The sequence below is a fragment of the Ailuropoda melanoleuca genome, chromosome 2 (genome assembly GCF_002007445.2).
Source record: "Ailuropoda melanoleuca isolate Jingjing chromosome 2, ASM200744v2, whole genome shotgun sequence".
Taxonomy (NCBI): domain Eukaryota; kingdom Metazoa; phylum Chordata; class Mammalia; order Carnivora; family Ursidae; genus Ailuropoda; species Ailuropoda melanoleuca.
The window spans coordinates 82,136,842-82,163,039 of NC_048219.1; the positions used below are offsets into that span (position 1 = coordinate 82,136,842).

General features: G+C 43.0%; 1 protein-coding gene across 1 annotated transcript in view; it reads left to right on the forward strand.

Moving 5' to 3' along the window:
* Positions 1-3,586: 3,586 nt before the first annotated feature.
* Positions 3,587-26,198, forward strand: part of SLC22A15 (solute carrier family 22 member 15) — a 66,181-nt gene continuing 43,569 nt past the window's right edge. Inside the window, exons 1-2 of the mRNA XM_034641759.1 lie at positions 3,587-3,625; positions 3,808-4,080. Of these exons, the coding sequence (XP_034497650.1) occupies positions 3,587-3,625; positions 3,808-4,080 (312 nt within the window). The remainder of the gene's footprint in view (positions 3,626-3,807; positions 4,081-26,198) is intronic.

A 26,198-nucleotide genomic window follows, 5' to 3' on the forward strand; every position in this document is an offset into this window, starting at 1 on the left:
AAGCGACTTCCATTCTCATCCTGGTTTTGCTATTAGTGTCATACGTGACCTTGAATGATTCACTTAATTGCTCTGTTGCCCATTTTTCCTGCTTAAAACATCAACGTCATACTTACCATGACTTCACAGCACAAGATGTTGTGATGAGATCATTTATGAGGGACGTTTTTGGTTTCTAGACTATCATAAAAGCTTATAATGCTGTCGATATAAAATCATTTTTAAAACCTTCACTTTTCGCAACTTCAAAAATTTCAGTCCCCTGGTGCACGTTAGTCACTTTTCTAATTATAATGACATTGAAAGAGGAAAAGAAGTGCAGCCATCTGTGGTACTTGTTCTTCCCTGGAGGTAGCATTGGAGAAGATAATGGTCTATTTGCCCACGTTGTGGGCCCCACTCCGAAGGCGCGTGGATGGTGGTTTCTGATTGTGCCTTTAAGGCCCATCTGCTGATGGGTGCGATCATTAAACAGGAATATGTGGGCCAATGTGTGCGCGGTAGTTGCAGAATGATAGAGACACTATCGAGAGAATATTTGGACTCGGGGAGAGAAGCAGGTGGCATCATAGAGTTCCGAGCTGCCTGTGTCTGACCCCTCTGGTGACATAAAGCCATGGCCCCGGGCGTGCAGTTGAGGTCCCTGGGTGGACATGTGTGCGCGCAGAGGTGGGGTGGGCACTGGAAACATTGTAAGGGTGGGAGGAGGGCGGAGAAGATGAGAAGGTGAAAGTGCTTTTTGAGTCTCCAGGTTGCTAGGGATAATGCTGATGAACTAGGTTTCACCGCTCTCTTCTGTGAATTAGGGTTATATATATCAGCACCCCCTCTTTGTATCTGAACTGCTTTTTTTAATTTTTAAATTTAAAATTTTAATTCCACTGTAGTGAGCATACGATGTAATATTAATTTTGAGTGTACAGTATAGTGACCCGGCACTTCCATACAACACCCGGTGCTCATCACAAGCGCCCTTCGTCATTCCCATCACCTGTTCACCCATCCCCCCACCCACCTCCCCTCTGGTAACCATCAGTGTGTTCTCTGTAGTTAAGAGTCCGTTTCTTGGTTTGTCTCCTTCTCTTTTTTTTTTTCTTTACTCATTTGTTTTCTTTCTTAAATTCCACATATGAGCAACATATTTATTTGTCTTTCTCTGACTTATTTCACTTAGCATTACACTCTAGCTCCATCCGTGTTATTGCAAATGGCCAGATTTCATTCGTTTTTATGGCCAAGTAATATTCCAGTGTGTGTGTGTGTGTGTGTGTGTGTACCACATCTTCTTTATCCATTCATCTGTCAGTGGACACTTGGGCTGCTTCCACAGTTTGGCCAATGTAGGTAATGCTGCTATAAACATCGGGTGTGTGTAGTTTCTGAACTACTTTCTACACATCATAGCTAGTGCTGAGAATGGTGGTTTCCATGAGAAAACACACTTCAGATTAGAGGACCCTTTGAGCATTGCCTCTCTCACCTAGAATGTGGCTTATCTTAGTACAATCTAGATAAAAATATGATGTGTGAACGTGTTTCCAGCAAGCACTTAGAGCAGTTCCGGCGCATAATTAGCATTAGAGAAGTGTTGTTATTAGCGTTCCATCCTGGTCATTTATTCATTCATTCATTCACGTGAGTGTGTGCTATCCCGTATCAAGGTCCTGAGGTGTTCGCTTTGGATGCCAGGGCTGGATCATACAAAGAGCCTATCCTCAGGGACGGATTGTTTTGGTAGGAAAAAGAAGATGAGCAAACACTTAAATATAATGGAGTGAAGAAAGGGATATGTCTCTAACAAAGGTCTAGGCTGGAACTTTGGGGGGTAGGCAGAAGCAGGAGAGGGCTTCTGGAGGGTTGGGGAGGAAGGCGAGGTGGGAGGTGGTGGTACCCGAGTTCCCTCTGGGAAGATGGGAAAGGTTCAAAGACTGCTGAATCTGGTGAAGTGTTTTCCAGGTGAAGCGAATGGTAGGAACAAAAGCAGAAAATAGCATATTTAGAGAGAAAATATAACTAGTTTGCTTCGCCTGATTGAAGGCTGTGTTTTGAACATGTGTTTTGCCTCATCTCCAGAGTTCCCTTGCCCCCTATTTTCATTTCTTTACCCATCAATTAAGTCCAGCAGATTGTAATAAGGAGGGACAGTTACTAAAACGATGCGAGCAGCTTTGTAATTACAGTGGCTGCTAAATGTGTAATCTATTTGTTCCTGTAATTATTAAGGTTTCTATTTTTATAAACTGCCTCTTGTTCTAAAACTTCCTTAATAGTATGCAAATAAGGGCCAGGAAGCAGTAGAAATCCAGAAACATGATTTCCTTTGCCTTCTACAATAGATCAGCCACGCAGACTGACGCGTGGTGGCGTGGTACCTCTCGGGAGGCCCACCGTCACTCGCCTCAAAATAAATTGGGGCTGCCTTCCATCCTCGCAGCCTTTCCCAGAGTGCAAAAATCACACCTTGGGTTTTACATTAGCTTTCTGCTATGACACACACAGTGTCATGACTTCTTTTCTCTTTCCTTGACAGTAATTCCATCATCTGCTTGTGATAAATCGCTCTGCCTTTGACAGTTTAGCTTATGCACTTAGCAGCTGAATATGCCCCTACAGAGGGGTGCGGAAGCAGCCCGGGGTTCCCTGATGGATGGAGCTGAAGCTGTCGGCAAGTCTGCACCTCTTTGTGCCTCAGTCAATGCATCCATCCACTGGGGGTGTTGCTATATGCTGTGGAGAAGTCACAGCCTTGTATTTTGTAAACACTTGTTCTGCTTAAAGGTATTTTAAGATACCAGGTTTTAAGTTAATAGGGGTAATTTCTTAAAATAAGATTGTCTCACTAAGGGAGATAGTTCTCACCGGAACAGATGAATTCTGTGTTTTCCTAATGCATTTGAAGCTTGAAATAATCATCCAACAACGAGAACTAATATAAATGGAAATTCATAGCATAAAAAGGCTACATAGGGCTCAACAGCTTATAAACCTGATTGTGAATAGCTATAAGGCCCAGAACAATCAGAGATGAATGGCATATGTGCTCAATAAATATTTCTTGAATTTTTTTTCCCCTTGGGAGAACAACTATGTTTAGATTAAACAATGATTAAGTAAGGCTAATGTTATAAAGTGAGTATCTATTACTGGGATTTTGAATTTCTTTACATCTTATAATTGTGTACTATGTTTTAAAATAGTACCTACTCAAGTACTTATTATGATTACCTGCTTTATTAAATACTTAATTAAAGTACTTTGGTTAGTGCTCACTCTTTCTCTATATTATCAATATACTCTCCATATGTTCTCTCCATATATACACATCATACATATTCTGTGATTATGTATATACTCTGTGTATTCTTTTACTGTGCATATAAAAATATTCCGTCTCTATATATGCTATTTTCTGAGACATTTGACTATGCCACAAAAGGTTTAATTTAGTTTGTGAATCCAGGGCCACGATACCCTGGGGCCCTAGGGCCTGCTTATCTGAACGGAGGGTGTAGTGTTGAGGGGAAATAGCCGGAATGTCAGTCTTCCACATCAGAGCCAGTAATATCCCACCCCCCCAACCTTCGCCATGGTTGAACCATCCATGTGCAATTTCCTGAGCATCAGCGTATCTCAAATGTAGGAGATCCCCCTGGAAAAAGCCCTAGGGTGCTTTACAAGGGGGATCACTGATGACTCTGTCGGTGGTAGATGGGCAAGCTTCTTTTTCACATTTCTCTCCTTTGCTTGGATGCGTCTGGTTTTCGGTAGTTCAGAGAAACACAAAAAGCAGGAAACTGATCTTGTGAGGCTTTCACCCTTGCTGATTGTGATTCCAACGCGGACGGGTTTGTGTGTTTGCTCCTTCAGCTGTACGTGGCCACAGAGGCCATCCTCATTGCCCTGGTGGGGGCCACGCCCTCGTACCACTGGGACCTGGCGGAGCTCCTGCCCAATCAGAGCCACAGCAACCGGTCAGCGGGGGACGAGCGCGCCCTTGGGGACTGGCTGCTGACCGCCAACGGCAGCGAGGTCCGGAAGCACGTGCATTTCAGCGGCAGCTTCACCTCCATCGCCTCTGAGGTAAGGTGACGAGTGGCCGCCGGGGAAACAAAGGCAGGCCGTCCTGACCGCGAGATGAACGTTTCTCCTGGTCCCCATGGAACCACGTGCCTGTCTTGTAGATTTCAATGTCCGCCCAGTCTTCAAGTAGCTGTCTAGAAAATTTGGGAGTTACAGGAGAATATCCTGTGAAGACACATTCTTTTTCCTTCTTGGTACAAACGGCAAAAGTGTGAAACTTCCCAAACTGGTCAGTTGAAGTAAGATATAAACTCCAGAAGAGCCACATTGCAGCTAGAGTGTCCCTTGAAAAAGTGAATTAAAACTTTTTTTTCTTACCTACCCCCAAATTAACAAAGTCAAGAGAGAGAAATGTGATGACCATCTGCAACACCCACAGTTCATGTTTTGGTCCAGTCCTGTGTGTAGACCCCATGGGGCCCCTTGACTGTACAATGCAGGATACAGATGGTACCGCCTCGTGGGGGCAGGAAGCCTTACTCTGAAGGGGGCTTTGTGGTCACCATGGTTCTGGTAAGGACAGCACCTTCTGAGCCAGCCTGAGGGAAACAAGCTGAGGATGGGCAGTCCGGTGAAGAGAAACCCTCGGCTCAGAGGGGCTCATGTGCCGGTGGCCGGCAAGTGTATTGGTTGTTAAAAAGTTGGAATACTCAGTCCTTTGCATGCTCCCCACAAGCTCTCCTTTGCCCACTGCCACCCTGGCCCAGCCCTTGGCCCCACTGATCCAGTCACTATAGGCTTAATGCCTGGTGTGCAGAGGGCCTCCAGGACACTTTCCAGCTCTCAGTGCTGACCACCATGCTGGTTAGCTCCGCCCGCATCCATTTGGCTGCTCCCCTGCAGGGCTCCCAGAGTGCTTGCCGGACACTCTGCCTGCATCCCACGTCCACCCTCCTCTCTGCGTGTTTGCACATACGTCTTGTGTGTGTGTACATGGGTGTGCATGTGTGTGTGTGTGTGTGTGTGTCTGGGCATATGTCTGTGTGTCTTTTGTGTATTTGTGTCTGCAGTATTTGCCTGGCCTTTCTGCAAAAGCTTCCATTTGAAGGAATAATTACTGAATTAATTTCTCGAGCTACTGCCTAGGTGGTATTTGTCCAGGACAACAATCCAGGCATGTCACCCCTTACTCAGGACCTCCAGTGATTCTCCCACTGCACGCAGGAAGCAGTGAAACCCACTCCATTGCAGGTGGTACATTCAAGGCCCTTTCCCCTCCACAGTCTGGTCCAGCCCCATCTGCACCCCTCTGCCTCCCATTTCCCACGCAGGCCCTGAGCACTCGGCCTACCTGTCACCTCGGTAGGTAACTAACCTTGGAATGCCCTCACTCACCCTTGCGTCCACGGGGTGAAATCCTTACCTACCCTCTACCGCTCACCTTGACTGTCACCTCCCCTGTGAAGTCCTTCCCAACCCACCCCCCGGAAGAAGTAAATATGCTTGTTTCCGCTCCAGTAACATTTTGTTCACACTTACGTTACACGCTGTACTTTGTGGTTCAACTCTAAGGTCCCTTGAGGTCAGAAACCACGATTTGGTCATCTTTGTAGTTCTGCGGCCTAGAGCAACAACCATCATCCCCGCAGGTGCTAACCAGGTACTACCACCGCTAACCTCTTGAAGCAGCGGGTAGCAGTGTGGACGGTGACCACGTGCCAGGCGTCCAGATATCTTACAGCCCTGAACTCGTTTAGCGTTCAAGATAATTTTATGAGAACATTATTTCCCCCATTTTACAGATGAAGAAATTGAGACTTCTTGAGGTCAGGTCAGCTTATAGGGGCAAAAAGCCAGCTTTGAACCCAGATTTGTCTGAACTCAGAGGCCTATGCTCTTAATTATTGCACTTTTCAGGAACCTATCCAATCCAAATGGGTATGCACATCTCTCAGTTCCTTTCAGTAGGTAACAGTAGCCAATGAACTTGATTTTTTTTTTAATTTGGAAATAATTTCCAACTGACAGAAATTTCAACACTCATACGAAGAATACCCTTATATCCTATAATTTCATCTATCATTACCATCCCAGTTTTTTCTAAGCCTTTTGAAAGTTCCACATAAGTATTGTTGTTCTTTTATGCCCAAATACTTCAGTGTGTATTTCCTAAAAATAAGGGCATTTTCTTATGTAACCATAGTACGATTATCAACTTCAAGACATTTAACATTGATTCTGTAGTTACATAGACCACCCATACCCAGTTTTGTCACGACCCAGTATGGTCCTTGATAGCAATGGTTCCCCCATTTTATACTCAATTCCATTTTAAGGTCACAGGTTACATTTAGTTGTCATAATTCTTAGGGTCTTTTCACCTTCAGGCTTTTCCTCTTATGAAATTGGTATCTTTGAAGAAGACCTACCCCTTCTCTTTTTAAAAATAAGAGTGTTTTTTATTTCAGGCCTGATGATTTCTCATTAAGGTTGTGTATCTGAAGTCGGAATAGTAGTAAGTAATGTCGTGTCCTTCTGGGTCACATCTGGGCATACACTATCCATCTGCCCCTTTTCAGTGATAATTTTGATCATCACCTCCAGGGATTGCTTGATATCTCCTCTGTACAGTTAATATTCTTTTCATTTCAAGGAATAAGTGATCTATGGAGAATCATTTTAAGATTATGCAAATTTACTATTCCGTATCAGAACCCCTCACCCCAAATTTAGCATTTCTAGATGATTCTTTTGTAAGCCAAGCTAGGCTATGGTGGTTTCTTCACTTTAGCACTTCCTCCATATTTACCAGTTGGCATTCTGCCTTTTTGCTTTTTGAGGTGTAATTGACAGATAACATTGTATCACTATCAGGTATAAACATGCTGCATATCTGTATGCACTATGAAATGATCCCCACTGTAGGTCTGGTTAACAGCCAGCACCGTACATAGTTACAAAATTTTTTCTTGTGATGAGAACTTTTAGAATGTACTCTCTTAGCCTCTTAGCATCCTTCAAATCTGCAGTCACAGTACTAGTAACTGTAGTCACCATGCTGCACATTACATCCCTGGGACTTATTTATTTTATAACCAAAAGTTTGTACCTTTTGACCTCCTTGACCTATTTTAGCCACCCCCAGCCCCACTTCTGGCAACCACTAATCTGTTCTCTGTATCTATAAGCTTTTTTTTTTTTTAAGATTTCCATGACATTTTCCTTTCAGCTGTAAGCAAAAGCCCTTTCTTCTTCTTCCTTGTCTGTCTGTCTGCCTGCCTGTCTATCTATATCTATCTACTTATTTACCTACTCACCTACCTATGTATCTGTCATTATTATGTACTCATGGATTCCTATTCTTTTCAATTATTTATAATTGTTTATAGTCTTTAATTATTTTGGTGCTCAAATTATCCCCAGGTTACCAGTGGGAACTTCTTCAAGCTGGCTTTTGTGTCCCTTTTTTTTTTTTAAATAAAAGTTTTTATTTTGAGATAATTGTAGATTTACATGCAGTTGCAGGAAATGATACAGAGAAATTTTCTGAACCTTTACCCAGTTTCTCCCAATGGCATCTTGCAAAAGTGTAGTATCATATCACAGCCAGAATAATGACATTGATATGGCTAAGACACAGAACATTTCCATCACCATAGGGGTCCCTCGTGGGTATGTGTGTGTGTGTTGAGTGTGTGTGTGTGTGTGTCTAGCCACAACCACTTCCCTTCCCAACCCATCCCAAATCCCTGGTGACCACTAATCTGTTCTCCTATACTTGTGTCATTTCAAGAATGTTATAAAAATGGAATCATATTGTATGTAGCCTTTTGGGATTGACTTTTCTCACTCAGCATGATTCTGTGCAGTCTCATCTCGGTTTAGTTGTATTACTTTATTATATAATAAGTTCTGGAACTGGGGCGCCTGGGTGGCTCTGTCGTTAAGCGTCTGCCTTCGGCTCAGGGCGTGATCCCAGGGTCCTGGATTGAGTCTCACATTGAGCCTGCTTCTTCCTCTCCCACTGCCCCTGCTTGTGTTCTCTCTCTCACTGGCTGTCTTTCTCTCTGTCAAATAAATAAATACAATATTAAAAAAAATAAGTTCTGGAATTAGGTAGATTGATTCCTTTTTATTCTTTCAAAATTGTTTTAGCTATTTTAGTTTTTTGGGCATTCCATATAAATTTTAGAGTAGTTTTTTCTGTTTCTACAAAAAATCTTTTTGGGACTGAATAGGAGTCGCATTAAACCTACACATCGGTTTGAGGAGAATTGACATCTTTGCTCTGCTTTGTCTTCCAATATATGAACACTGTATGTGTTAATTAGAGACTCTTTGATTTCAGTGTTTGTAGTCTGTAGTTTGTAAGTCCTGTATGTGTTTTTTTAGATTTACACCTAAATATTTTCTTTTTTTGGAGTGTTTGTAAACGGTACCGTATTTTAAGTTTTGGTGTGCACATGTTCATTGCTAGTAAATAGAAATAGAGTTGATTTTTACATGTTATTCTTGTAGCTTGTGACCTTGCTGAACTCATTTATTAATTCTGGGGGGTCCTTTGGGATTTTCTAGATAATTGTGTCAAAAATCTCCCTTTCCAATCTATCTGCCTTGTATTTTGTTCTGTTTCTGTATTGCTCCAGCTAGAACCACCAGCACTATGTTGAATGGAGGGTAAGAACGGACATCCATGTGTGTTTCCAGCCATAGGGGGAAGCTTCAGTCTTTCACTGTTAACTACAATGTTGCCTGTAGGTTTTGTAGAAGTTCTTTATTAGGTTGACAAAGTCCCCCCATTCCAGTTTTTTTTTATTTTGAATATATATTGAATTTTGTCAAATAAATCAACTTGCAATTTTCTACATTAGTTGCAAGGATCATGTGATTTTTTTTTTTTTGACCTTCTATTCGGGTGGATTGTCCAGATTAACTTTCAAATATTGAACCAGCTTCGCATCTCTGGATGGTATATCTTCTTTATGTATTGCTGAATTCTATTTGCTAATGTTTTGTTAAGGAGGTTTGCTTCTCTCTACTTGAGGGATATTGATCTCTTTTTTTGTACCTTTGTCTGGTTTTGGTATCAGGGTGATACTAGCTTCATAAACTGAATTGGGTCGTGTTCCATCCTTTTCTGTCTTCTGGGAGTGATTGGGTAGAATTGGTGTTCTTTAAATATTTGGTAGAACTCTCCAATAAAATCATCTGGGCTTTTTTGTTTGTTTTAGATTTCTTTTTTGGGAGTTTAAAAATTATGAATTCAATTTTCTTAAAGGTTATAGGGATATTTAAATGACTGAGTTGTGATTTAAATGATTTTGAATTGTGAGTTGTGGCAGTTTGTGCTTTTAAACGTATTAGTCCATTTCATTTAAGTTGTCAGATTTATGTGTGTAGAGTCGTTCACTGTATTACTTTATTACCGTTTTGATGTCTGCAGAGTCTGAAATGAAATCCCTTCTTTTATGACCTGATATTGGTAGTTTGTGTCTTCTCTCTGATTTAATTATTTTTCTGTCATACGGGTTTGTCAATTTTACTGATCTTAAGGAACCAGCATTTTGTTCATTGATTTTTTTTCCCTATTATTTTTCTATTTTTAATTGTATTGATTTCTGCTCTTACCTTTATTATTTCCTTTCTTCTGCTTGCTTTGGTTTTCTTTTTCTTTTTTCTTTTTTTAAGTTATAGACTTGGTAGCCTTAATTTTTAATGAGCTTTCTTCTTTACAAAGGTAAGTATTTAGTGCTATAAATTTTCCTCTCAGGACTGCTTTAGCTGTGTCCCACACATTTTGACATTATGTTTTTATTTTCATTTAGCTCAATGTACTTTTTTTCTTCTTAAAAGAGACTTTCTCTTTGACCCAGTGATTATTTAGAAGTCTCTTGTTTAATTATCTAGTATTTAGAGATTTTCCTGTTAGCTTTCTGTTTTTGCTTTCTAGTTTGATTCCATTATGGTCAGAGGACATTCTGTATGATTTCAATTCCTTTAAATTTGTTGAGGTTTCTTTTATGACTCAGGATGTGGTCCCTCTTGGTATATGTTCCTTTGACACTTGAACCAAGTGCTGCTGTTGGGTAGCTGCTGTTGGGTGTAATATAAATATTATAAACAATATTTATAAATATTGTTTGGATCCTGTTGGTTGATAGTATTGTTGATTTCTTCTGAATCCTTGCTGATTTTCTGCCTAGTTGTTCTAGAGCTTGTTGAGAGAGGAGTATTTATGTCTTAAATTATTATCGTAGATCTGCTGAATTCTCCTTTTACTGCTCCCAATTTTTCCTTGTATATTTTATAGCTTTTTTGTTTAATCTATATGTATTGGTGATTGCTATGTCTTCCTGGTGGATTTACTTTTTAAAAAATCATTTTATAATGTACCTCTATGTCCCTGGTAATTTTCTGTGTTCTGAAATGTGGTTTGATACTAATGTAGCCACTCTTGGCTTTCTTCATTAGTGTTACCATGATATGCATTTTTGCCCCTTTTACTTTCAACTTGCCTGTATCATTATGTGTGAAGTTAGTTTCCTGTAGACAGCATAGAATTGGGTCAAATTTTTAAATCCATACCATCAATGTCCATCTTTATTTGTGTTTTTAGATAATTTACATTTAATATAATTATTTATATGCTAGAACTTACCTCTTCCAGTTTATTATTTTTTATTGTTTTCTATTCTCTGTTTTTATTTTTTCCTATTTTTCTATAGGTTACTTGAATATTTTTCAGTATTTTATTTTGACTTACTTATAGTATTTTTGAGTGTATCTCTTTGTATAGCTTTTTAAATGATTGTTCTTGGCATTGTATTATATATACATAACTTACCAGTTATGTATACATACATAACAGTCTCCTGATGTTGTCAGATCTCCAGTTTGAGTGACATACAGAAATTCTCCCTCACTTTACGTTCCTTTGCCCTCTTCTGTTTATAATTGTCCTAAATATTTTTCTACATACTCTTAGAATCACATTACACAGTGTTATAATCTTTGCTTCAGCCATCAAACATCATTTAGAAAACTCAAGAGAAAGGGCTCCTGGGTGGCTCAGTCGTTAAGTGTCTGCCTTCAGCTCAGGGCGTGGTCCCGGCGTTGTGGGATCGAGCCCCACATCAGGCTCCTCCACTGGGAGCCTGCTTCCTCTCCCACTCCCCCTGCTTGTGTTCCCTCTCTCGCTCGCCATCTCTCTGTCAAATAAATAAGTAAAATCTTAAAAAAAAAAAAAAAAAAAAGAAAACTCAAGAGAAGTAAGTCTGTTGTATTTACCCCAACTTTTTCTTACAGTGTTCTTTTTTCCTTCCTGATGTTCCAAGATCCCTTTTTTATGTTTTCTCTCTTTTTTAGAGAACTTCTATTAGCCACTGTTTTAGGGTAGTTGTGATGGTGACACATTCTCTTAATTTTCCTTCATCTGAGAATATCTTGATTTCTCCTTCATCTCTTGTTTTCCCTCGTAATAAAATTCTTGGCTGACAGTTCATTTCCTTCAGCATTTAAAAACTCCTGTGCCACTTTCTTCCGGCCTCCATGGTTTCTGATGAGAAATATGCTGTTATTTGGATTGTCTTTTTCCTATAAGGAAGGTCTCATTTCCCTCTTGCTACTTTCAGGATTTTTTCGTGTTTTAGTTGCCAGTGTTTGGAAGTTAGACTGTGATGTTTCTTGGTGTGGATTTCTTCAAGTTTAGCCTCTTTGAGATTTGCTGAGCTTCTTGGATCTGTAGGTTTATGGCTCTTGACAAATTGAGAAATTGTCAGCTATTATTTATTCAAGTACTCTTTTTTTTTTTTAGCCTATCCCCTTTTCTCCTTTCCTTCCAGAACTCCAATGACAGAAATACTAGTTCTTTTGTTATAGCCCCATAGATCTCTGAAGCTTTGTTCATTTTCCTCTGTCTGGTTTATCTTTGTATTCATATTGGATATTGTCTGTTGTTTTTTTTTTTTTCCAAGTTTATTGATTCTTTCATCTGTCCCTTTGACTCTGCTGTTGAACCTACTCATCATATATTTTTTTAGTTCTGAACTTTTCATTTTGTTCTTTTTAAATACATTCTCTTTATTTGGTGAGACTTTCCATATTTTCACTGAGTCCATTTTGTCATCTGTTTCGAGCATGTTCCTAGGTGCTCATTGAAGCACTGTTGTGATGGCAGTTTTAACATCTTTCTCAGATAGTTCTAATATCTCTGTCATCTCAGCAGTCTTTTATTCATTCTACTTTGAGATTTTCCTGGTTGTTGGCATCATGAATTATTTTTGTTTGAAACCTGAAGTTACAGGGATTATGTTAAGAGGCTCTTGGTCTTAGTTAAATCTTCTGTTTTAGCTGACTTTCTTGGACTCAGGTCTGACACAAGAAGAGGGGAGACATGCTCATTACTACCTCGTGGTGGTGGAAATCCAGTCTCCCCATGTGCTCTCACTGACACCAGTGGTGGTGGCAGTGATGGTATGGAGGGTTCCTCCCGCAGACGACAGGAATTCGAGAGTGCTGGCTCCCTGCTTGTCTTTTTCTGACACATCCAAATGGAGTGAAGTGGGGTGACTTGTTACTGTCCAGCCAGGGGTGGGGGTGGGGGGTGGATATTTAGCTTCCCCACTTAGCCTTTGTTCCTGTGGATGGGGTTGGAGACATCGCTTTTGTTCTTGTCTTTTTGTTTTGTGGTGGTGAATGGCTGGAATAAAGCAGTTCCTGTCTAAAAATGTTCTGTCCTGGGGCGCCTGGGTGGCTCAGTTGTTAAGCGTCTGCCTTCGGCTCAGGGAGTGATCCCAGAGTCCTGGGATCGAGCCCCACATCAGGCTCCCTGCTCCTCTGGGAGCCTGCTTCTTCCTCTCCCACTCCCCCTCCTTGTGTTCCCTCTCTCGCTGGCTGTCTCTCTCTCTCTGCCAAACAAATAAATAAAATCTTTAAAAAATAAATAAATAAAATTAAAAATAAATAAATAAATAAAAATGTTCTGTCCTGTTGGGCTGCCCCTTGCCTCGGCCTTTGGCTGGAGATAGCAGGCTTGGTTGGGGTTTCTTTTGTCATTCCTCTTGGCATTTCTGAGTTGCTGCCTTCTCCAGCACCCAGTCTCGGGTATGTGAGGCAAAGAGAAACCCAGGGACTCACCGCCAGGTCATTCCTTGGGTCCCAGGGTCGTAGCTGCTCTTCTCTCCATCTTTAAGAGTTGTCTTATGTCTGTTTCATACGTGATGCCCAGGGTTTTTAGTAGTATGTAGTGGGAGAAACAGGGAAAAATACATTTATTCCATTTTCCTGGAGCTGAAAGTCCTCCTGTGTCCTTTTGATGTGCCCATCACTTTGGGGTTTTTTTGAGCACTTAAAAATTTTTTGGCATAACAAGATATTCCAGATTCATCTTTCACCTCCCCCTACTCCAACTGTGGAATTAGCCATTTCTCCAAAAGGCACTTGTTCTGTTTATTACCCCCATAGGATTTTGCAATGGGTGAGAGCCATAAGTCTGCACTCCAACAAATCCATTACCACATTACAATGAAAGTGGATCTCAGACCAAATTCTGCCAACATGTAGAAACATTTATTAACTCAATTCTTATTATCAGAGAAGCACAAAATAAAATATCTTGCAGGCTTGAGAAGTCCTAGCTCTGTGGTTTTGTTGGTGTTCTGAATACTGTTTACACAACAGGTCACTACAGAAAAACTCCCAATTTTCCATAGGAAGGCTGCTGATGCTTCCCCTCCCCACCAGCATCAAGCAGGCAGAATCTTCCAGAGTTCATATTGTCTCAGGACCAAGGAGGGATTTTAGCCTAGGGCATCACTCCTGTATAAAGAATACAGAGCACCCTGGATTATCTCACAAATTCACGGAAGGGCAGTGAATGACTCTAAAATATATTGATCTAATTTATGTACCTTGGGTGTCTTTGCACCAGAGATAGCCCATTTTTTATAGTCATCATTGCTAGTCATCAGGCCACTATTTCAATAAGATAGAAGCAAAAGCAAGCATGACTAATAGAGACCATGATGACTGAAGTCCTTGTAGGAGCTCCCTCTGCAGAATGGGCTTTCTGAGGAGAAGGCCAGCTGACAGCTCTGGACCGTGGGGCCTCGACTAGAATGCTCGTATACCAGCGCGGGAGCTAAGTAATATTTATGCGGAACATCCCACAGTATGCGCTTCATACTGTAAGGTAAATCAGATCCCATAGCAACACTGTGCTTCAGCACAGCAGACCCCAGTGCATTTCAATGGACTCGAATTAAATTAATACTAATGAAACCTATAATTGGGAGCCCTTTTACATATCACTAGAGGGACACCATTATTAGCAAATATTCCTTGAGCAACTATTGCTCGCCTGGTGCTAGAGAAAACCTTCATGCCGGCCAAGGAAGGGGAGCTCCCTCAGACCCTACGCTCCAGGACAGCGGGAAGGGGCACCCTGGTCACCAGCGCACCTTCTGTGCTGGCACCCAGGGGCTCACCCTTCACAGGGCTCGACTGGAGGCTGCGTATGGAGACAAGGGAGCCTGGAGAGCTACTGCTCCCCAGATAAAGAGTTGGTAGATGCAGGAGAAATGGGGTGGCACAGCTTCCCCGGCAAGGGCTGCGATGTTTAAAGCAGCTCTGAGAAAAAAAAGGACGATGGGCTAAGATGGCCTCACCTCACCCAACTGTCGTATCCCCCTGACCATGGCTGGGGCGCATCTGTGAGTCACTGTCCCATCTGCCTTTGTCATCCCACCGGGACTGCGTGTGTCTCCCTCCCTCCTGTCCTCTCCCTTGCTCTCTCTTTCCTCTCTCTTTCCTGGTGCCTGTCATTTTGTCTTTCGGTACCTGTGTCTCTCTCTCCGTACCTCTCTCCATCTGAGTCTCTCTGCCTTTCTCTTCTGCCTCCCATTTCTTTCTCTCTGCCGTTCTCTGTGTCTCCGTCTCACTGGCTGTCTCTGTCTTGCCTTTCTCTCCCTCTCTTTCTCCCACATTTCTGCCTCATTCTCTGCGTGTGTCTCCCTGGTTTCCTCTTTGTCTCTCACTCTTTCTTCCCCACCCCCTCGCCCTCCTCCTGTTACTCACCTGTTCTTTCTCGTACCTGGGACGCACATAGACTTGGATGTATATACTATCCATCTGGGTCATACGTCTACCATTATAGATTTAGAGATGCCTGCTACGTTCCTCCCATGGTGGAGAGGCACACGTCAGGTTCCCATCCCATCAGGAGGTCGGGCAGTTACCTACCTCGGGGGTGGATCTTCAGGCGCAGATATTCTCTGTGCAGACAAAGATCCTCAGTCTCCAGCAGGTGCTCCAAGATGGGTCCAGAACGGCAGGTGGGGGCTGGGTCATGCAGCCACCCAGTTGCGGATATCAACGCACCACTGCTCTGTGGGATCTCCAGGGGATTCGGAGCATCCTAGATGCTGAACTGGCTCCTTCTGGCCTGAGTGGGTTCATGGTGCTTTGCAAGGGTGGCCGTGGCCTGGCCACTCTGTGGACGGAGGAGTACAGACAGAAGCCCACAGCTGCAGTGAGACCGTTCCATACCAAGAGCCTGTGGCTGCAGAGGAGTTTCCTAAGGTTTGGTGGGTAGAGGACAGTGAGGAGGCAGATAACTGTGACTATCTTTTCATTGGCTCTTGTGTGAGAGGCCGTCTCCCAGACACCTTCCCCACGTGCCGCTTAGTTAGTCCTGCCGATAGCCCTGCACTGTAGATGAAGCAACCGGCATGTAGAGAATTTAAAGAATTTGCCCTAAATCACATATTTAATAAGTCGCTGGTCTGGGTTCAGTGAGCTCATACTCTTTCCACTACCCCAGAGATTTTCAAACTTTTTTTTTTCGTAACAAACAGAAGTCTTTAGGTTTAATAGTATCTCAGTGGGCATTTCGTATTTAAAAGAGGTAAGTGCTTTGCTGCTGTCAGTGAAGGGGAGCGGGGTCCAGGGCTCCAGAGCCTCCCCAGCCGCTGGCAGCCGGCCTCAGCAGCCCGGAGGCACCTCCGCACAGAACACGGGGAGGAGCTTGGCACGGCCTGGGAAGAGTGGATGCAAGTTTGGGTCAGTGGATTGGTGGCAGCGAAGATTGGCCAAGTGACCGTAGGACAATGGCACATGAGCAAAATAAATACCTACCCCGGCCTGCCCATCCCATGCTTGGATTTGCCTCTGACAGAGTGAATTCTAAGGAGGAAGGGCAGTCATGGTGTTTGTATTTTGGCTTGCAAATGAAAAATATCAGAATGTGTGGGCTCAGAGTAGCTGGCGACTTACTCAGTGTCACACAGTAAATGGAGGAGCCTGGCCACAGGTTCCTGTGACCTTTCCACGGTGGCATGTGACCAGAGCAGAAGGAAAGAGGGCATCTGTCAATCTGATCACACAGCTCTCCGGATATTCATGTCCATCTCCTGAGGATCCTGGCTAGCGGTTCCTCCCACCCCTCCAAAAAATACAAAAGCAAAAAGCACACAAGTAATACGAAAGTAGAAACGATCCACTTAAGCTTTAGTAATTGCCAAGCCCAAAGAAACTCAGCAGTTTACTGATATAACCAAAATAGCCCAGGGGAGTTGGGTGCAAGGATCAGCAGCCCACGAGCCCCACGGAGGTTCGCCTGCATCAGGCTCAGCAGCCGGCTGCCCGCGTGGCGATGGCGCCGCGCACGTCTCTCCTCCGCGTGTATTCAGCCAGACCCAAGAGGACGCTCATATGCTTTACATTTTTAGCGCAGATCTCATCTTTTCCCTGTAGTCCTTTCATTTTATTTCAAGATACAAGTAAAGTGTCTGGCTTGTATCCGGTTGCCCGCCCCGCAGGGTGTGAGAATCCCGTGTGAATTCCCGAGCTCTCCTTCCACCTTGGACATCGGAGCCCCGTGCGGATGGTGTTCCAAGTCCTGGAGAGGTTCGAAGCAGGTGGCGTGGGTGGCTTCCAAGTTTCCTGCGGCCGCTACCAAAATGACAGGAGTCAGCGGAGAAGCAGCGGTGGAGCGAAGAATAAAGAGGATCAAGGAGCCGCCGGGGCCAGCAGTGCCCAGCAGGATGGGAACCACAGTGGCTCCTTGGCCAGTGCCTGTTTAAGGGCTGCTCGTCTCTGCACCCCCAGTTGAGCTCATCTTTGTTTTGGTGCATGCAGTCCCCATGAGGCCCCCTTCATGAATTTCTCAGCATTAATTCAATTTTAATTACCTCTGTAGTTTCTCAGTTGCTCCCCCAAATCTCCAAAGTGGTGGCATTAAAACTGGCCCCTGAACTTGTCAGGTAACTTATCCAGTCGTTGGTAAATATCCTTAATATACAGATCGGTGGTATATAGATACAGTATGGTTTTGAAATTATTTGGTATAAAATGAGGGTTAAAAAAAAAAAGTGTAAAGCCCGTTGACCTCTCACATAAAATTCCTGGAAATAAATATCAAGATAGAGCCTATTAGAACCGTATAGTTGAAGGAGATTGTGTTAAAAATGCATATTTTAAAATTCTCTCCCTCTCAAGCCCCCCTCCCCCACTCCCTGCACCTTATTACATTCAGGTTGGGCTTGCAGAATTTATTTATGGAGGGTTTGGGGAGGGGTGAATAAAAGGTTGTATAGATGTGATTAACTTGGTATTAATGCAAAAAAGAACCCCTCTAATCTAGAAGTCTTGACTATTTTAAAATGAGCTAATAGCCATGGGTGAATTTATGTAGCAAATCACTGTCTGCTGTATTCAAATTATTCCCTGAGCTCTGACTCATTCAGAAAGTACCAAATATCACGGAGGCACACAATTATCATGCTTAATTAATGTTTGCAACCAAAAAGAGTAAGGTTGGAATCTTTAATATCGTCGATATTGAAGAACTGAAATTGACTGATTATTATCTTGAGATTAATATATTTTCCCCAAGCCGTACCCTGGGGTCAAAAGACCGAGTATTAAAACTATTTGAAAAATTCACTGCAATAATTGCTTTAGGGGCTCATTTTTTTTTAATGTCTTGCTTCCTTATGCCTGTACTACTGATTGTTATAGCCTGCACACTTCACCCATTAAGTGGTAATTCAGAGTGACAACTACACTGAAATGAAGCAAGTTAGTTAATCACCATGAAACCATCTCTGAAATACCCTGTCCAAGTACTCCCGAGTCACTGGAGGCCTCGGATTACCTGATTTTCTCCTGAAGTGAGATTTTCCTGTACGAAACGGTAAATATGTTTATGGGGCTATAGGACAGTGGGGGCTGCGGTTTGGTTGGGCTTGTTGTCAGAGCACCTGCCGTTCGCATGGCGCAGGCGTGTGGGGGACGCCATTGCTTGCTTGTTCCAGCCCTGCAGCCCCGAAACACCAACATGCTTAGGGCCTGGGTCGGGCTTTGGCCCTTGTCACATGACTTGGTTTTCACCAAAGCAGGGCTGGGGGTGACAGAGAGCTCTGGCAGTAAGCATGTGCACAGTGTTGTCTGCCCATTTTGGCAGGTCTGCTGGGGGAAGATTCCTTTGCCTTCCTTTTTCTTTATGATCAGGTAGGCTGCGCCCTGGGGTCTCTTCCCCCCCCACTGCAGGGAAGTCCGAGTTGGGACTAGCAGTGTACCCCAGGCTGGTGAACAAGTTCTTCTTTAGAAGAGACACAGCAGCTGTGCGAGGGGCTTCGGTGCCCCTCAGAGACCTGCCGTGGCCCCCACCTGGCTTGCGGGCTCCCTGAGGCTCTGTGGGCAGTGCTCTTCCTCCTCCCTGCTTCTCTCAGTGGGGCTCTCTGTAGGCTTTGGAATATGTTCCGTGGCACAGATTCTGCCTTTCTAGTTAGAAAACTGCATAGTATTGTGGGGGCTCTTTTTCTCCATCGTTTTCTGTCTCATTAACGGAGAGGCTAACTACATGTCATATAGAAGAAGCAGACCTCTGTGATTCCAGGTCTCCCTCATTCTTCCTGTCACAAGAACACCCCTCAGTGGCTCCTGGGTGACGAGGAAGGCCGTTCCTGCCCTTCCTGTCCATAAGCTCGCAACTTGATCCTGGAGCTCGTGACCTTGAGATATTGCATGTGAAGGTGCCTAGAAACCATAGCACTCGCTCTTGTTGCATAGAGAATTCAGCAAATATTTCACTAGTGCCGGCCCCGTCACGTAAGCACTTGACACCAGTATGTCTGTAAGAAGCTCACAGCATTGTACGCGAGACACAAGTCAACGCGTCGTTCACTGAACATCGTGCTTGATGCAAAAAGAGGGAGAGAGCTGGCAGAATGGAGAACGTGGTCAGCTCCAGCGGATCAGGCAGGGCCGTGGAGGGTGAACAGGAGCTCACCCAGGACAAGGTGGGGCTGGCGTGAGCGTGGGAGGACGGGGCACAGCCTGAGCCCAGGACAGACAGTTCCTGGAGGTGCCAGGCTTCACGTGAGAGTGGGGTGATGGATGTTTGTTTTCCCGTGGGAAGCCATGCCCTCCCTGGGGCTCTGCATGCCAGTGGCCCCCCATTATTCATTTGTGAGTGGGGCATCACATTCCCCCGCTGTGGGCCCAAACAAGGAGGACAGGCGTGTACAGCCTCCTCGGGGAAGGGAAAGGACCCACTGCTTGCATAGCTTAGGGTGCACAGTTTTTATTTACCATGTACAGTCTCTTCCATTAGAGTGCTCTGAGGCTACATCATGCTTCTCAACTCTTACTCCATGGAATGTCACCGTGCATTGGCGGGGGTGGGGGGTGAGGACAAGAACGGACGGTTCAGGGCCCAGGAAAAAACTGACGCAGAGACAAATTTGTGACATTGACAGAGCTGGTGAGCAGTGGCTCAGGGCAGAGCTGGATATGTGTCTGAATTCTCAGAGTTCATTTAAGAAGGGTTCCTCTTGCTTTTTCACCTTATTCACGACCAATTTGGGAAGCATCTTAACACCTGTGTTCTGGTGCCGTAGGGAAGGGATGGCATCATGCTGTTCAGCAGAGAGAAACAAAGCAAACAAGCTGGGGGTGCGTTTTTGTGTCATGTGGGTATATGAGGATGTCAAGTAGTACATAAATATTCAATTCTAAAAATATAGAAATTTTAGGGGTGCCTGGGTGGCTCAGTCGGTTGAACGTCAGACTCTTGGTTTCAGCTCAGGTCATGATCTCATGGGTCGTGGGATGGACCCTAGCATCTGGCTCTATGTTCAGTGAGGAGTCTGCTTGAAATTCTCTCCCTCTGCCCCTCCCCACAACTCGTGTGTGCGCACGTGCTCTCTCTGTCCCCCTCTCTCTAAAATAAATAAATAAATCTTTAAAAAATATAGAAATTTTAGGTCTTTGTATTTAAAACCTATATTGTAGAATGTGATAAATCCCCCCTCCCCCCAAAAGAAAACCCTTGGAAAGTTGATGTTTAAGTACATTATTCTGTTCTCCGCACTCCCAGCCTTCTCATCTTCCCAAGCACATGGCCCACATGACCTCAACTTCCTATCTGACATAGGACGTTCCTTTTCTCCCTTTGCCTCCTCCTTTCCAGGAGCCCCTGGTTCTGTTACCCTAAGCCACGAAGACCTACCTGGTTCTCGTGTTTGTTCTAATATTCAGTGGACTTTTTTCATAGCTTCCTGGATGGAACACATGCTAAGGATTAAGAAATAGACTATGGTAATTTCTATACTTTGGCTTAACACACTCAAATATAGTGTTCTGTCACTGGTTAGCTCCAAAATCCTCAGATTTAACTAATTCAAGCCTACAGTACTCAAGGCAATTTTGAGACCAATGTTAGCATCAGGTACAGGCTCCCTGGTTTACTCTAGGGTGATGGTGTCTGAGTTACAGCTGCATCATCTATCAAATGGGAATAATAATAATAATACCTGTTATAAAAGGTGGTTGTTGGGATTAGGGGAGAATATTATGTGAAAGTTGGTTGGTTTTTAATTACCTGGTTGTACAGTGCTGAGACTTCCCATTTGATAGATCTTTAATACGTAGTTTTCATCACTTGGATGTATATTTTGTTTTTCGGATTGTATAAGCACACAGTCTACTTTAAAGCAATAATTAATTTTTTAAGATCATCCTATTTCTGCCACGTCAGAAAAGTGACTGCTTTGACTTGTGGCATTTCCACAAAGGTGAAGGTTTGATGATTTCAAGGGAGATGCTAAAAACACATTTTGTTACTTTCTTTAAAACTTATCTTCAAGCTTCACTCAATCTGCAATTGATCTACTTGGCATCAAATAATAGCTATTCATGGATGGCTCAACCCAAGTCTCTATTTCCAGCTTGAATCAGTTCTCTTCTCTGAAGCCCATGCCTCAACCAGGCTGGCTTGGATCACCGTAATGACCTTTTTTTTTTTTTTAAAGATTGTATTTATTTATGTGACAGAGAGACAGCCAGCAAGAGAGGGAACACAGCAGGGGAGTGGGAGAGGAAGAAGCAGGCTCCCAGCGGAGGCGGGACTCGATCCCAGAATGCCAGGATCACACCCTGAGCCGAAGGCAGACGCTTAACGACTGTGCTACCCAGGCACCCCCACCGTAATGACCTTTGATGGGTCTATTCCACTCTCTGCGTTGCAGCTAGAGCACCTTTTTTTTTTTTTAAATATTATGTTAGTCACCATACAGTACATCCCCGGATTCCGATGCAAAGTTCTATGTAGAGCACCTTTTCTTGACATCCACAATACTTTACCCCTTTATGGGAGGTGTTGTCTTATTCTTAGCCCTCTGAGCAGTGAGAATCCAAGTATTAAAAAACCTCCTGGATGCTCCACTCCTACCCAGTCAATAGTCAACACTCTTTACTTCTGCTTGCGTGATTTTTTTTCATCCTTAAGAGCTGGATGGCTCTGCATGGTACCTGGCTCCATACTCAGCACCAGCATTCGCCATATTTATGTTCCTTTCATCTTTTATTTTTGAGGCACCTGCTGCTGGTGCCTGATTTTCCCTCAGGTCTACCTTCTTTTGATGAGTGAATGATTAGTGCTAGCCTCCTCAAATCCTTTTTGAAGATACAGTATAATGCATGCCTGGCTTATGAACTCAATGATTGTGATAATCATATGATCAAAAATATAGATGTTGGTTACAAAACAAAAATAGATTTAGCTAGGTCATCCTGAAAGACTGAAAATATTTTGTCTTTATATTCTTCCTCTTCTGTTAATGTATGGGGAAAAAAAGATTTCCAGCTTTTTCAATTTGTGATTTTTCAATTTGAAATGAATTAGTGTAAAAAGAACATTCTAGCTTTAGAATTTGGCTTGTCATTTAAAAAGTAATAGGAGAGTCATCCCTTTAATAATCTCTAGCCAATTAAGGGTTTGAGTGACTTATAAATTTATGAATTTTACAATTTAAAGCCTCATAAAAAACACATTTTTTGAGAATGTAACAGTCAGCACATTCAGTTTTATTATAGTTTAGTTTCCAATGTCCTGGTGATATCCTGACTTGGATTTTACCTTGATACTAAGTATTGAACTAAGAGACAAGAAAATGTGCTAGCAACTGAGTCTAGTCTGGCAGGTGACCTCTTCACAAAATTTTAAAAATAAGTTACACCAGTACATCTTCTCAGATACTACAGTGACCACTGTCCTAATGTATCTTGTCTGAGCCTTGACAAAATAAAACTCTTTAGATCACATAATAGCTATGTAATAAATATATAAATTATATTTGAAAAGTTTTAAAAGTTGGAAACAAAACATTTAAACCAAAATCTCACATGTTTGGGGATGGTGCATGTAGAAAGCTGGTTTGTAAACATATTGTCCTAAGTCCTTGAATTGACATTTCTTTTTTTTTTTTTAAAGATTTTATTTATTTATTCGACAGAGATAGAGACAGCCAGCTAGAGAGGGAGCACAAGCAGGGGAGTGGGAGAGGAAGAAGCAGGCTCACAGCAGAGGAGCCTGATGTGGGGCTCGATCCCATAACGCCGGGATCACGCCCTGAGCCGAAGGCAGACGCTTAACCGCTGTGCCACCCAGGCGCCCCTTGAATTGACATTTCTGAATCCACCATGTTCAGTTTGCCTAGGCTCGTCAGGGAGTTCTGCATGTCAGCTTTGCATGCTTTAATTTGCTTTTTTAAAACTTGACAGTTCCTTTATATTTTTCTACCCATTCCTGAATGTATTCCAGGAGAAATAAGGAAGTGCATTGCCTCAATCAGCATTGACATGAAGAAGAATTACTAGAAATTACTTTGACACATGAAACTGGCAGCCTGAGAATCAGAATTTGGAATTTGCCAGTCGAACATCCTGTGGGCTCCTTCTTGACAGCTTTCCAGTTGTTAGAAGGATGATTATTATGGCCTTTTTGGTGGATTTGAGAAGTTCTGCAAAAATGGTCAACAGAACAGTTGATTATTGACAAGACACATTAGCCACTTTTTATTAATTAAGCACAAAATGGGCTAGTATAAGCTTAAACATCTTGGCCATATAAACAAACTAGCAAAAATTGAGGTGCAGGATAATCAAAGCTAAAGGTGCTGGCTACATTTTAAAGGCATGAAAACACCAAAGCAAACAATAACACCATACAAAACATAAAAAGAAGTTGTTTGAGCTTCAAGGTATTAAAAATGAGTACAATGAGGCTTTGTTTATTGGCCATTGTAAGAGAAGGAATATCCCTGTGACAAATACAGTCCTCCATTTTCTAGGCCAACCAGATAGCTAAGATTTGATTTATTTTTCAACCTGAAAAATGTCACCGTAGACATTTCTCATGAGTTGAAAATTCTACCACAGAACTATCTATAATCCAAAATAATTTTTCATAAAATAGAATTTCTCCTTCAAATTCCAGAACTCTTCTAATCTCTTTTATGTGAAATTTTACAATATATTTTACCCTTTTCTTTACAGATCCTTAAATCTTCTTACCATGATTTAATCTTTTTTGCTGACTTAGGCCATACTTACTGTAGAGTATGGTGACCAGGAGTCTTGAAGAGGTTCAAGATGTTTGGAGTAGGGTACTGGGGGAAGTGATTTGGAAGAGTAGGGGGTGGGAGGACAGCGAGTAGGATATTCAAAATTAAGATTTTAGAGATGATACAGCTTTTGAGGATGACCAGGTCTAGGACAGGAGTTCTTAACCTGATTACCTATGAGAATCATCTGGAGAACTTAAAACAATATGCCAATGCCTGAGTCCTACTCCATTGTTCTCAGGGACCCAGGCTTCTTCAGCTTTGAACTTCATCATCCCTAATATGTGGCCCTCTTCATCATGGCCCCAGATAAAGCTCCAGCTTTCATAAGGACATTCTAAGCGGTAGGCTAGAAAGGAAGAAGGGGTAAAGGGTAAATCAGCTGTCTCTTAAGACAAAGTCCTGGCAGCTGCCACAAGGTGCTTGTATTATCATGCAGAACTTGATAATGTGTCATACCTACTTGTGAGGGAGATTGGGATATTAGTCTTCAATCTGGGTAGCCATTTGCCCCGCAAACATACTATTACTATGGAAGAGAGGAAAAGTGGTTATTTCAAAATAAGCTAGCATCTCTGTCAGCTCTAGAAGGGTAGTAGATTACTCCATCTGGTAATGTGATCTTCAGACGATTTGACGATTTTGAAGTTTGGTTATCTTCTCCCATCTCTCATCATCTTAGACGAGCTCTCAGGTCCATGGTTGTAAAAGGAAAAGCAGCGTCCAGTTGAGAGGGTTCCAGTTCACTGAATGATTTCTGCAGGGGATCACCATGTTTCAGTTAGGGCAAGAATGGAAAGTACAGGAAAGTTAATGATGTAGGGGATTTTTCTGATGATAACGTTATTTCTCTACCCACTATCCCCCTCTGGCTACCTTTTCTCCTTATAGCATATATTCCATTACAATGCCCTGGTGCCTCTCTCTCTCTCTGAAATACTTCTGGGAAGTCCCCAACTCTGTGTAAGCTTAACCCAACATCCTCCTCACAAAATTAGTCCCCAACTCTGTGTAAGCTTAACCCAACATCCTCCTCACAAAATTAGTAACCACAAAGCTTAAATGTCTATTCACTGTGGCCTGGCAATCCTGCAGCATCCCTTGAATGGATCATGTCCCACTCCTGAGAGGAGTCTGTCTGTCACATTCCTCCTGAAACCTGAAATGCCCCCCCCCACTTCTACTCTCTTTCAGCTAGGGACCTCACTTTATACTTCAATGAAAAAGAAGTGAAGCAATCGGGTGGGAGTTTCTTCGCTGCCTGCTTCTGAGCCCACCTTCTGCCTTCCTCTCTTGCTTGCTTTACTTTGCAGTGACATCTCCTACCTTCTGTGAAAGGCTTAACTCTCTACACTGTACCCTCAAGCCTATCCCTTCTTGCTTTTCCAGATATTTTTCTCCTGCAAGGATAACTTCTCTACCGGCTTGTTGTCATCAACATGCACACGTGTTTAAAAAAAACAAGCCAATAGGGGCGCCTGGGTGGCACAGCAGTTAAGCGTCTGCCTTCGGCTCAGGGTGTGATCCCAGAGTCCTGGGATCAAGCCCCACATCAGGCTCCTCCATTGGGATCCTGCTTCTTCCTCTCCCACTCCCCCTGCTTGTGTTCCCTCTCTCGCTGGCTGTCTCTATCTCTGTCAAATAAATTTAAAAATCTTAAAAAAAAAAAAAACAAGCCAATAATCTTTGACCCACATACCTGTCCCCACGCTGTCCATTTCTCGGCTCCTCTTCACAGCAAAACATTCGGAAACCATGTTGTACCAAACTGCTGCCAGCGACTCCCCAACTCCTCCAATTCCTCACCCGTCTCCAATCTGGTTTCCATTCACACTTCACTGAAATTGCTATTTTTAAGTGTCCATTTGTTNCCTCTTCACAGCAAAACATTCGGAAACCATTTTGTACCAAACTGCTGCTAGCGACTCCCCAACTCCTCCAGTTCCTCACCCGTCTCCAATCTGGTTTCCATTCACACTTCACTGAAATTGCTATTTTTAAGTGTCCATTTGTTTCTAAATATAACTGCTTGTCTCTGTCCTATCTTACCTGACCTCTGAAGCAGTATTTCACGTGCTTGATCTCCCCTTCCTCCCTGAATCAAATTTCTTTTCACAGCATTTTTGACCCCACACCCCTCCCCATTTTCTTGCTATCTCTCTGAGTCCTACTTACGAGTTTTCTATAATGGGTCTTTTGTACTCAGCCTCTGACCGTGGCAGTGTCCCAGGCCCCCATCTTGAAATTCTTCCCTCTCCATAGGTTCATAAACCC